The sequence below is a fragment of the Ruditapes philippinarum genome, unplaced genomic scaffold (genome assembly GCF_026571515.1).
Source record: "Ruditapes philippinarum isolate M1 unplaced genomic scaffold, ASM2657151v2 ctg328_1_1_1_1, whole genome shotgun sequence".
Lineage (NCBI taxonomy): Eukaryota > Metazoa > Mollusca > Bivalvia > Venerida > Veneridae > Ruditapes > Ruditapes philippinarum.
The window spans coordinates 180,544-194,783 of record NW_026857729.1 but is presented as its reverse complement, the minus strand read 5'-3'; the positions used below and the strand labels follow the sequence as shown (position 1 = coordinate 194,783).

At 33.1% G+C, this 14,240-nt stretch overlaps 1 protein-coding gene across 1 annotated transcript in view; it reads right to left on the bottom strand.

Moving 5' to 3' along the window:
• Positions 1 to 2,691: 2,691 nt before the first annotated feature.
• Positions 2,692 to 14,240, bottom strand: part of LOC132750726 (uncharacterized) — a 30,508-nt gene continuing 18,959 nt past the window's right edge. Inside the window, exons 6-8 of the mRNA XM_060740759.1 lie at positions 4,213 to 4,286; positions 3,607 to 3,786; positions 2,692 to 2,974 (exon numbers count right to left, since the gene is read on the bottom strand). Of these exons, the coding sequence (XP_060596742.1) occupies positions 2,707 to 2,974; positions 3,607 to 3,786; positions 4,213 to 4,286 (522 nt within the window). The 3' untranslated portion in view covers positions 2,692 to 2,706. The remainder of the gene's footprint in view (positions 2,975 to 3,606; positions 3,787 to 4,212; positions 4,287 to 14,240) is intronic.

The following is a 14,240-nucleotide window of genomic DNA, read 5'->3' as shown; positions in this document are numbered from 1 at the left end:
CATGTCGCCCCCTTCTAACTTTTTATTTTATTTCTTGGTCAATTTTGATAATTTTAGACTCAAGTAAAAGAATACTTCATGAACTTTCTAGTGATGCCTAAAAATGAAATTTAATTACGTAGACGTATTAAAAATTTTGTTTCAAACTTATCGTTGTTTATTTTTTCTCTCTTAAAAAAGAGAAAAAAAGAATCCCTAATAAATAGATAAATTGAGAATCCCTAAAGAAAGCCCAACACGGCAAAATTGAAAATGTTGCAGGCTCGGTTTGATTGAGCCTGTTCATGGACGGTACTGGAAAGTGCAAGTTACCGTCCACGCCCCCTAGCACCGGCTTAAGCAGAATTCAACATTTAAGCGTGAAATAGTAAAATTTTGAATTTCGAAACATCGACATATGTGTTCATACGGCAGTTATCATGGAACCTTCAATGTGACACTTCCATGCCATTCCATGAAAAGCGGCGTATGGTCCCCAAGTAATAAAAAGCATTAATAATAAGTAATAAAAGTAATAAAGTAATAAAATAGTAATAAAAGTTCAACACAACAAAATTGAAAATGTTACAGGCTCGGTTTGATTGAGCCTGTTCATGGACGGTACTTGGGAAAGTTGCAAAAAATATGAAAAAACAAGGGCTCAACAAGGGCGCAAAGGCGGCGTTTCAATGAACGCAAGTTACCGTCCACGCCCACTTAGCACCGGCTTAAGCAGAGTTCAAACATTTAACCACACTCATATATTCGGCAAGAAAATCACGTCGCTTCCTTAAGACACTTTATTCAAAAAAGAAAATGAAAACAAGTACATTAAAAATCTCGGAAATAAAGTGATCCCTCGGAAGCATTGATCACAACAAAATTACATAAGAATTGCAGACTCGGTTTGATTGAGTCTGTACATGAGGGATAATGAACAAGTGCAACATCCTTCACGCCCCCTAGCACCGGCTTGAGCGGTACTCCAATTCTCAACACTTAATTAGCGCTGGCATCAATGATCCCGAAGGACCAGGAAAATATAACAACACTGAAGTGAAGTACGGGGCAACTTTTTACAGCTGCCACACGGCTCTTGACACCTGCTGTTATATGAAGTATAAAAATCTGGAAACAAAGTGATCCCTCGGAAGCATTAATCAAAACAAAATTACATAAGTATTGCAGACTCGGTTTGATTGAGTATGTACGTGAGGGATAATGAACAAGTGCAAAAAGTTTTTATTCATACTGAAAATACCTTATTAAAGATTGTACATATGTGCTACGGATAAGTATTTTCTTGATTTCGAAAAAGGAATCTCGCGTGGCTGCTTTAAAATCCTATTTTTGCAAATTACTTGCATAGTTTTTGTTGAAAATGAAATTTGTGCCAATATATTTTTCAATGATACCAATAAAAATATTGGATGGTTTTTAGATTATCAATAAATTACTCCCTTGAAGTTGGTCATTGTTTCCCCTAAAAATGTCCAAATCGCCGATGTTTCTCAGGAAAACACCATGTTAGATAATAAGTTAATGCATAAGTTTTTCTTAATCATAAATGGTTAAAATCAGCAATTATCAAGTGATGTTGCTATTGACAAAACTTTTGTAACAAATGTAACAAATATACATGTATGTTATGAAAAAATGCCGTATGTTGTCCTTAAGTTTTTTTTTAGAAAAACGGGAGAGGCGCCGTTTTATACCTGTCCGCCAATAGATGTTCGTAAATACTCAGAGAGGGGCGGGGCGTTATGCTTGACTTAAAATCGTTTAACTTTGTGAATCCACTTTTTTCATTTTAAACATGTTACTGTGTTAACGTACTGTTGTAGTTCTTCAACTGGTAACACGTTTTCTTAATCTCTATTTTCTGTATTTAAGATTTATATTTCATTTGTATATTTCAGATCTATAATTGTGCAAACATGCATATGTATTGCATGGAATGAAAGATACGAATTTATAAATTTGTTGTCGTTTTAGATGTTAGGTCAGTTGTTACGATCAATATGTAAACTTGTTATATAAAGGCGGGAACCTTCAATTAAAACATTGAATTAAGAGACATATTATGTGCTATGCACGGGTACAATAAAAAATGGTAGGCATACAAGTTCGCATTTTCAAAAGTCATTTTAAAAAGGAACACTTTACATGTCTGGAATTTTGGCAACGAACGCCCTCCATATTTTACAACCCAAAGCCATACTTTCAGATTTCATACTTCAAATTCTAAACCTTGTTTAAAAAAAAAAAACACAAACGCGCGCGCAAACGCGCACAGACATACGCACGTACACACATTTTTGTTTGTGATACTGTTTGTGAATAAATGGCCTAGGAATAGACAGAAAATGCAGGTTTAAATTTTTCACTGCTCAAAACCGTAAAAGTACATTCATTATGCGCGGGAGTTAACCATAAATGACTTAATGCCTTATTTATAAATGCCTACATTAGGCATACGTGTCTTATGCCTAATCATAAATTAAACTGTGCATTTCCTGTTTTAGACAGGAACGTTGTTTGTTATCGCTATTTATTTTAAACGATAATGATAGAAGAAGCATAATGTCATTAATAAAAACAATGAAACAATAAGTCGTTTTATATAGTAATCTGTAAATTCATAGAAAGTGACACATTGTTTTATTTCAATCAAATGTTACAAAATAAGTGAAAAACAACAAATAAGACCGTGTTTAACAGAATTATTTAACGTTTTCCCACAATAAAACCCTGATCTATTATTGAAGCACATGTACAGTATGTTCTTTCACAAATGCCTCTGTCACATGAACCTTGGCACCATTTATCCCAATATCTTCGATCTCCACTTCCGACTGATCCATTTGCACCGCATTTGCCTAATGACGTCACATCCGGTTTTCTAGTTGTTGTTGAAGTGGTTGGCTGATCTACAGCTTCGGTGCATTCACAATTTGCTTTTGGACACACTCCTCCATTGCATTCATTCGTGCACCTTAAAGAAATATCGAGAATAAAAGAAAGAAATGACGAAACTAACGAGCCTATTCCTCTGCAGGGTTCTCATCAGCCTTTTAGACCAATTAAAATCATTAATCATTATCATAAGAAAACAAAGGCTTTCTGAATTTAAAAAAAAATCATATTTATAGATCTAAATTTTGACTTTGCTAAAGCCGCTTCTAGTGGGTATGGACTTTTAAATTGCACTTTCATTTACCGTCCATGATCGAGCTTTCTTGCATGTCATACAAGATTATCTATCGTTTACACCGGTGCTTGAAAATATGAATCTTACACCGGCTGCCGGCAATCGCAACTACTCGGTCCTTTCCGTCAGTCTCCGGATAAGGACCTCGAACACAATAGTGCGAATACACAGAACGGATGCGGTATTTCGGTCTAACCTACGCTAAGAAACTAAATATGTAAACATATAGTAATTTAATGTTGGAGTTGTTCCAATATATGTAGTAAAAGTTCACCTAAAATAAGTGAATTCATAGGTACAAAAGCAAACAATACATTACGAGTGACCGCTAAACAGTTACCCGAAGTGAACAAGATGACAAAAGTCTAAGGCCAAAAGTTACGGACGTATTAACAAATGACAAATGTTAAGTATACCAAATATCAAAAACATCATTTCCAGCAAAAGAGCCTATGGCACGGCATATTTTCCTGGCATGTGTCACCGCCTTTACAGTGGTTGGGGTTGAAGTAGACGGGGTGACTATCTTTTGAACCAAGACGCACTTGCAAGATTCAGAAGGACAATTTCCTCGTGCGCACGAGTCCGCACAAATTCTGAAATAATAAGGCATAATTTATATACATGCATATTGATTAACTTCATAAATAAACAATATGCATTTAAAAATTTTCTTTGCATTATGAAGCTTTATTTAAGAAAAAAAACCAAGATAATTTTGATTCGTGCATACACATCACCGAATATTTAAGCAGACTATGTCTGTATTAACCAGAAGTATAATATAAATTTGCTATGCAAGTTGTAAAACAACAACAATCCTGTCATGGACTTTGGATTATCTCATATGAGCAAGTTTTCCAGCAAGCTTACAGAACGGCAATTGGACTCCGGTGCCACTTCGAGCCTGAATAATGCATTGAAGGGCATCTGAGGTCGTTCTCAATCAAAAAAGCTAAAAAGTCACAACATGCTCTTAACTGTGTTTGAGTGACCTAAGCCCGACCAAAAGAAGATAATACCTATCAAAATATGAATTTCCTGCCCAGTCATTTATTGCTTTACATTCAACACGGTTAACAATCTGTTGGTTTGGCTGAAATATAAAAAAGATATATTCTATCTTGTCTATAAATTATTCAAAGGAATTAAAGAAGAATCTTATTGCGGTAATAAAAATAAAACTTCACATAACGTTTCGTATTTCATTGAAGACAATAACAAAAGTTGATTTAAATGCTAGTAAAAAAAATGTTTTCTCTATAATTATATATAGTGGCATAGTGGTAGAAGTTGGGAGGTACATGGTATGCAAGCAAATGTGTCTCATAAGTCAGAAATGGCTGGCCCTTTCAGTAGAGGTGACACTATAACAATCAAGACCTTTACCTTTTATAGTTTTATTGGTGTTATTTACCTTATCTGTAATTAAAGGGCCAGTAGAAGTTGTTGGTCTAGGCGTGGTTGTTGAAGTTGTAGGTGTGGTCGTTATAGTTGTGGGCGTGGTCGATGTAGAAGGCGTGGTTGATGTAGTGGTAGGTTTTTGTGTGGTTGGTCGTTGCTTATCAGATACAAGCTGTTGACTTCCGGAACAGTCACATGCGTAAACCGGACAATTTCCTATTGCACAATTGTCTGTACACCATTTGTCGAGATTAGGATCATTGGCCCAGTTGTGAATACCTTTACAAGACATCTTCATTCCAGTCGATCCCTGTAGTGATAATAGGTTTATTTAGATAATGAATGAACGTCTATATTTAAATGCATGCATGTTTAAAATGGTATGCTATAGTGTATTATGATATTGCATCTACGTCACAAAGAACAGACAATAACTTTTCACGTGAAGGAATCGGTAGAATATGTTTACGTATTTAGTACTATACTAGTAGTCAATACAACTTATAATAGAATGTGATATCCATCATCTACGTCAGTAAAACAGAGCGGGCATATCCTCTGACAATTGGTTTACTTTTGAAGAATCCAGTATTATAAATTAGGGAAGTTAACCGCCTCTAAATTTGACAATGGGTGCCCGTAAATGTGAATTTTTAATTTGATCAAGATATGATTCCCTCAAAATTACACTTAGACGAAACAACAGTTTGTTTAAAGATATACTATGCTCAAGTTTGATACTAGAAAATAATGATAATTGCTACACAGTCTCTTTGTAAATACAAAATAAACGAATGAATTTACACAAAGTAGATATGTGATGTGGTGTTTAAAATTCTACACACTATATGTGGTCACAATATGAATATATAGTGTCATTAAAACAAACTGGCAATTTCTTAAAGGAAAGACCAACTTACCTTGACTTGTAATAGGAAACACAGCTTCCCATACACAGTTTATACATTCTTTTATTCAAATTAGACATAGTCATTAAGAATTTTACAGGTTTCAATCAATTTCTGTGCTTAAAATAGTTTACTCAAAAATGAGCATTATATATCTTTAAGTATGTTTGCACATCATTATTATACGGAGCCCCTAAGGTGACATTTTCCGTACTTTTTTCCCCGGAATTTAATATGTTTTTACGAAATAATAATTCGTAATACGAAATAATTAATTCGTTTTTACGAAATATTAATTCGTTACGAAATATTAATTCGTTTTTACGAAATATTAATTCTTTTTACGAAATATTATTTCGTAATTACGAAATATTAATTTCGTTTTTACGAAATATTAATACGTTTTTACGAAATATTATTCGTTTTTACGAAATATTAATTCGTAATTACGAAATATTTTCGTAATTACGAAATATTTTACGAAATATTAATTCGTTTTTACGAAATATTATTTTGTAATTACGAAATATTATTTCGTAATTACGAAATATTAATTCGTAAAAACGAAATGTTATTTCGTAATTACGAAAAAATAATTCGTAAATACGAAATAATATTTCGTAAAAACGAATTAAATTTTTTCTAGCGTTTCAAAGAGTTTTGGTAATATTTATAAATAAGGCCTCAAAACTAAGTTCCTGACTTAATATAAGGCATGTACATGCAATATAAAGAGTGATTTTTGTTGACCCCAAGTTTTTTAACTTTACACTATTGTACATAAATTAAAATATTGGCATGTCAATAGCGTTGAGCCACAGCCGTGAAAGACACGCGCTAGGAAAATTTACTTAAAATGGGGGTCCTGTGCTTCAAATCCAAACACGGACATTTCTAATACTAAATTGTGAGGAAATATTCATTTTAAATTGATTAGATTAGTGAAATCTGGACCAACCCCCTCCTCGTCCCATTAGTTTTACTTATGTATATGATAAAAGAACGGAATAATATAGCATGTTTCTGTTTTAAAGATACATGTCGTAAAAGATTGCCTCAATCATTAAAACATTGCTGATAGGAACATTGTTTTGACAATGGGGAAAATAGACCATTTTGGATAGAGAATGACTTCTCACTCAAAAACCCTGTTCACTTAAATATAATAACTTGAGAACAATTCGGCTTATAATCGCAAAGTTGATCAAGGCATGTAAATGACCCATTTGTGAGATTAATAGGTTCATTATCAAGCTCAAAATGACCTTAAATAAGATTTCGTATTTACGAATTAATATTTCGTAATTACGAACTAATATTTCGTATTTACGATTTAATATTTCGTAATGACGAAATAATATTTCGTAATTACGAAATAATATTTCGTAATTACGAAATAACATTTCGTAAAAACGAATTAATATTTCGTAAATACAAATTAATATTTCGTAAAAACGAATTGATATTTCGTAATTACGAAATAATATTTCGTAAAAACGAATTGATATTTCGTAATTACGAATTAATATTTCGTAAAAACGAATTAAATGCCGGGGTAAAAGTGTCGAGAATGTCACCTTAGGGGCTCCGTATTATTACACAATCATTCTGATAATATATAAAAAGACTGCCTCATTTCTTTTTATAAATTAAACGTCAAAGTTAAAAACACAGTTACAATTACAGATTTTTTATAGGCCACGTGAGTTATTTAGGAAATAGATATCAATTCTGAGTGCATTTTTGTAGAATAATGCACGGTTTGAGTTCAAATGCGTAGTAATATAATCACGAAAGCCGATATGCCTGAGTGATTAATTACAAAGCATTTGAACGAAAAACGTGCATTATTATTCAATAATGCACGAAGAATTAATATCTATTTCCATTCTAACACGTCAAGAAAAAATATAATTATTGTTATAAAGTTGGACTTTATGTTTGCGTACTTGATTTGATTGTTTTGCACTTGCTGTTTGGCGCTACATTGTGACGTCACGTAAACAACACTTTAAACGGCTGTACAGCGTTACGACTAAATCAAAGATATTGGTGTTCGGATTCATTTTCTTAGTTAGACCATTTTTTTTTCATTCTAGATAGTTTTCACAACAAAATTCGACAAAAAAATTGTTTTTGTTTATCATATTTTTTAAACAAAATGGCGCCATCAATTTTTTAACTACACAGGGAGATAATAAGAACGGCGAGCGCATTGTTGTAGAATAATGCACGCTTTTTTTCTTTTTTTTTAATGCGTTTATTTAAGGTCGCCGCCGGAAAGCCCATATGGGCGACCGTACACTCAAGTCGGGTCATCTAGAGCGTCCCGCCGAGATTTTTCTTCGATTTTTTTTCCAGCTTTATTGGTGGAGGAAGACCCCAGGTGCCCCTCCGGGCATCATTTCAGGCACGAGCGGGCACCTGGGTAGAACCACCGACCTTCCGTAAGCCAGCTGGATGGCTTCCTCACATGAAAGATTTCGACCCGAGTGAGGATCGAACCTACAGTGGTGAGGGACCTGTGATCTCAAGTCAGCGACTTTAACCACTCGGCCACGGAGGCCCCCTTAATGCACGCTTCGGGCCTTTTTTGTTTATATAGAAAAAATTCCGAAGGTGTATGAATTATCGTTCATGCTAAGTAAATTATAAAATTGAAAAGATATGACAAAATGTTTCACCTTGTCTCTCATGGTTTACCTTTTTGATGGGCATAATTTCACTTAAATATAAATATATATATATATATATTATATGTTATTTTGGTTTTGGCGTGATATATGTGGATATATTACCTGCTAAGATTTTATATCACCGAGCCGTTAGGCGAGGGTGATATTTTATCTTGGCAGGTAATATATCCACATATATCACTCAAAAACCAAAATAATAATTTTATTACCCTTCCCCTGCCGAGTTTAGACGATTTTTTAAAAAAGTCATTGCTGTCTCAAATGAAACGTCGAAATACGACTCCCTTTAAAAAATCTGGAAGGGTAATAAATATATTTATTACCCTTCCTGATTTTTTTCCACCTTTTTGATTGGTTATTGAGATCACCCGAAAGAAATTGATATAACCGAGCCAGACGGGTAATATACTCACTAAATTTCCCCGTTGTGTACCCAACGTTGTAAACAACATGCGCTAAGGTGATGCGCGTACGGTTCGATTTTACGCGGTGTAAATTCCGAATTACAAGCACTTTTTAACTGTCAAATGATAAATGTTTACCAAAGTAAAGTAATGATACATATTCTCATCAGTATTGAAAACAAATATGACCTTGTGAAAGCTTGATATTAATTACAAAAAAGTACGTACAATAGACTACTCCTTTTCTCTTGTTTACATTCGTTAGGTACGGGACAAATACGTCATGTATTTATGTGACGTCATGTTGTGATGTGATGAAGGGGTATCCGAAAGGGAATCTTATTTCGACGTTTCATTTGAAACAACAATGATTTTTTAAAAAATCGTCTAAACTCGGCAGGGGAAGGGTAATAAAATTATTATTTTGGTTTTGGAGTGATATATGTGGATATATTACCTGCCAAGATAAAATATCACTCCTAAACCAAAATAACATATAATATATTTTGTATTCATGGCGAAGATCAGATAATGCCAGAAAATAAAATAGCTTGCAATTTAAGTCCGCTCCTACACAAACAACTTCCAAAGTTATGCAAAGTGTTTGATAAAATAGTTAATATACTGAAAAAGATCCAATTTTCTGTGGCAAACTCAATTTTTCCCCGTAGACTGATACATGTCAAACAGAAATTGGTGCAGAAATAAAATACTTACGGCTATTTTCTTTTTTCGAATCGAGCACTATTTGTCTTTGAAATGATGCTGAAAATGACGTCATGTTTACATGGTATTGCTACACTGATAATAATTGTTCTTATTGATAATTTTATACGTACTAAAAGTATGTTTCCGTGTCGACAATTAAGATCACGAGGATTAAAGAATTGGTGCATTCTTATGCCTCAACCATTAAAGGCAATCCCTCAGCCACAAGGGACATGATCGTTATGTAACAAAAGTGTGCCAATAAAGAATATCTTATATGTATTATATATGTTTTATTGCAGAAAATGTCTTTGTTGTTTCAGACGAGGCTTAAGTTACTTTAATCCCGGTATGGATCTAGTGATACAACCGGTGGCTGGGTGTGCACACCCGGACGCCGTGTATATTTTTTGTTGTAGTTTGTTGTAGTTAATATGGATGTATACATGTTGGTAGATGTTTGTGTCGTATGTTGTTGTGCTGGAAACTTACCACTATAGCTACATCAGCACAGCCGTAGAATTCTTCTTGGTCGCCACAACCGATGCAAGCTTTTTCTGTGTCTTTGTCTATACCATAAGAGCTACCTATGCAAACATATTAGTATGATAATGTATATTTCCTGGAACAAAACAGACTGATTTACATGTTTCCAAATGAATGTTATATTTTTTAGTGTTATTTTATTTATAAATACTAGCTTACTACTTATTGTACACGACCCACTTTTGTTTCAAAAAGCGCAGTAAAGAAGACAATTTTAATTGTACTGGTTAATTTGTTACATAACGTAAATTACATAAACTTAATTATCATTTAGTAAATTTCGTAAAATATTACCTAAATGCATAATATTGAAACATTAACCACTATTTGACAAATTTGCTAATGTAAATCTCTTTGAAATTGTTCATTAACCTGTTTTGAACCGAAAGTAATCAGATATATCAGTATAAATTCAGGCCAGCTGGCACGATACGTCCATGCAGACTGATTCCGTTTCATACTCTTGATAGCTCATTGTTTAAATATTTAGACATTGAAAATCTCTTCAATTTCAAATGAACTGTTCGGTCTTATGTGACTAATACCGGGAAAGTAAATTGTTGAAATGATCAATGAACGTTTGATTTATTTATTTATATATATATATATTCTTTTTATATTTTTTTTAAAATATTTACCTGTGTGATACTTCCATTGTAGAACACATTGTGAACACACCATATTTTCTGGTAGCTTATAAGCCATTGTCCATACACCAGTGCGTCTGTCATTGATTATTGTCCTAGAATATAATACCATAATTCATAAATTGTCTTAAAGAGCACTGTCAGCTGTAACAACTTACAAGTGTATACATGTACAATTACCCCCCCCCCCTTCCCACGTCGCAAGAATGAAAAAGCTAAACCTGTGCTTATGTGGTTTTTTTTTCACATTGATGATGTTCTGCTGATATGATACCATGTATGTATTTTGTATCACAATTCATATGTTCGTTTTTCGTATTAAATCATAATTTATGAAAGTATGTTTTTTTTTTTTTACATTTTGTTATGATATATTATTTATATGTAAAAATTACTTTGTAACAAACAAGCATCTCTTTATGTTCTCTATGGGTTTTACAAAATTATTTAAGAATAATTTACTTTGCTCCAGTGCCGTCTGCCCTTTGAAGCACGTGCCGGTCAAGACATGCCTTAGTGACGCGTTTTGTGACGTCATTGTTTGGGCAAATCCTGAATTCCATCCATCCACCATGGTTAGCAATGAGGTCAATCTGGATATTGATTGTTTGTCCCATCTATAAATAGAACCGAAAAAAGAGAATAAAGTTTAAAATAAAGTTAAATATACATATGTAACCATAATAATTTGTACTACATGTTTCAAAATAGTGACTGGCGATTGGATATTATGTCATAGCCAGCAGAACAAGACAGATATGGCATCAACTGATGTGTAGTCAATACATTTTTTGCCTTTTCTTTTGCAGATTTCAAACAATACAACGTTCAGGAGTACTTGATAAAATCAATTTGTTTATCATGTATAGGTAGATACGTACACATCTAGTAGACCTAGTGTTCGAATTTCTTCAACTTTGAATCACTATTCTACGGATGCGTCCTGGTGCCAATTCATAATGTTCTATAAAAAAAGAAACTCCTACGTAGGAGATAAAAAATCCTACGTAGGACTTTTAAATTCCTACGTAGGACTTTATAACTCCTACGTAGGACTTACAAACTCCTACGTAGGACTTTATAACTCCTATGTAGGAGATACAAAAGCCTAATTAGGAGTTTATAACTCCTACATAGGACTTTGTAAGTCCTACGTAGGACTTTATAACTCCTTCGTAGAGGAACACTTATAAAGTCCTACGTAGGAGTTATAAACTCCTAATTAGGCTTTTTTATCTCCTACGTAGGAGTTTGTAAGTCCTACGTAGGACTTTAAAACTCCTAATTAGGTTTTTATATCTCCTACGTAGGAGTAATAAAGTCTTATAAAGACCTACGTAGGAGTTAAAAAGTCCTACGTAGGACTTATAAATTCCTACGTAGGAGTTATAAACTCCTAATTACATTTTTTAACTCCTATGTAGGAGATATAAAGTCCTACGTAGGAATTATAAAGTCCTACGTAGGACTTACAAAGTCCTAATTAGGCTTTTTTATCTCCTACGTAGGAGTTATAAAGTCCTACGTAGGAGTTACAAAGTCCTACGTAGGAGTTTCTCTTTTTTATAGAACATGTTAAATTGGCACCAGGACGCTTCCGTACCATTCTTACATGCAGTAGTCTTAGATATTTGTTAAATATAAATACTTACTTTGTATGATTTGACGATAGTGCCTGTAGCATACTTCCCGCCAGCCTCGTTATCACGTATAGCGTTTTCACTCACCCAGGGGTCGCCACATATTCCGCATTTCCCGCCATAACTCATCATGGCCTGCAATAATAAAAATACTCATATTATAATTGTTTTGTTTCTTTTGAATACAAATCTTAATAAAAGATAATTTTTGTTTAAAGGCTAAAATAATTATTATGTAAGATAAAACCTTTTAAACAGTTATGTTTTCAAACATATGAAAAATAAACAAAACTTCCTTCTTAATTTCATCAGAATAGATATAGGAGTTTTCTTTATTATAACTTTATTTCCCATTTTTTATAGGTTTTAAACAGAAAGTAAAATTACTACAGACGCACACGTTCATTGCATGTTATATAATAATTTAAACGTAGTAAATACATATCATGGTTTAAACACAGGTTAAGCGCATACATTCATGATAATTCAATATCATCATTATACTTACATTAATCTATACAAACTTTCACACGTGTGTTTATTTTGGATAAACCACTGTGTGATTATTTTATTTATTTAATTAATTACTTATTTACTTCAATATTCCATTTAGATTATATCTTTTTACTAGGTTTTTATTTGTTTAGACCAAACAAATAATGGTAGCAAAATTTCAGACCCTGAAATGCTTATTTGCAAAATCCGAAAGTAGTCTATCACGAATTCCTCGAAGCGGTTACTTCCCTTTATAAGTACACTAACGTCGAAAAAATAAGGGGAGATCACTGCGTAAAAATTGTCAAATGACAGGCGCATTAATTTTCAAACATCTGAGAGAAGAAAAAATAGTTCCCGATTGATCGAAGATTTCTAATATTGTGTAATTCTTTAACATTTCCGCAAATTACCGGTAATAGATTCAAATTCTTTTGAATTTTGTTACGCAGATTAATATCATTTTAATCCATAAAAATTGCTCGGCTATTTCCGTAAAGCTTCTGATTATTGTGATCGCCTAAATGAAAATTTGTTATGAAGACTTTCTGAAAAATAAAGTAAGGATGCTGACTCTAGACAAGGACATTATTATTTACATTAGTGTTAAACAACAGGTTTACCATGACAAAATATCTCGAAATAAATAATGATTACAAACCCTAATTTAGAATAATATGGTTTGCTTCAGTTTGATTTCTTCTAAATTTGCCGTGGTCCAGGGGTAACAAGCTCGCTTCAAAAGCGAGAGGCTTGGTGTTCGAATCCCAGATAAGACTTTTTTATTATCATTTTTTTAATTATTTAAGCCAAATAAACATTGAATTGAGTATCAGTGTTTCAATTAGCCTTATTGCCAATTTACTACAGTTTTAACATTGGAAACAGCATTGCTGACACTATACAAAAACAAATTGGTTTATAATCTCACAACCTTCACCTTTATGACATTCTGAGATCCAAACAATTCAGCGCCTTCTGTGCTTTGATTTTGTTAAGCCGACAAAAAACCTTTTACAAACAAGCAAACAAGTAAGGCGAAAAAATTCAGATCAATTGAAAAATCGCAGTGTTGAAGTAATTCAGTTTTAATATGTCAATTTTTTTAAATTAATTCTCCTTTTTGCGTTTTCCTCATCAAAAATGTAACAGCAAAGAACAGTAATTCAAACTGTTATTTTTTGTACTTATCTCCCTTTTTGCATCTAAAGGAATAGACTTCAAAGTTAAAACAAAGACGCACAATAAAAAGTACAATCACCCGTTTCGAGAAGATATTGCAATTCAATAATATATATACTTCAAATAAATAGAAACTTACTAAATATCCACCACAAGATAAATTGTCGTCATTGAAATTCCTTGGAGTTGGAAATCCGAATCTCCAGGCGCTTGAGCGACTGACTGGATCCCTCATCCAGCCATGACCAAACGCTTGTTGAAATATAGCACACACTACAAAAATTTGAAACATCATATCCTATACAATGTATTGCTTTCTGATGCAAAGTGTAACCGTAATAATGTAACGTACATTAAAAAAAAATATATACAAGACTTTGTTCAAACCCGGTCAATCAATGTTGTCAGACTCAGAAAGGA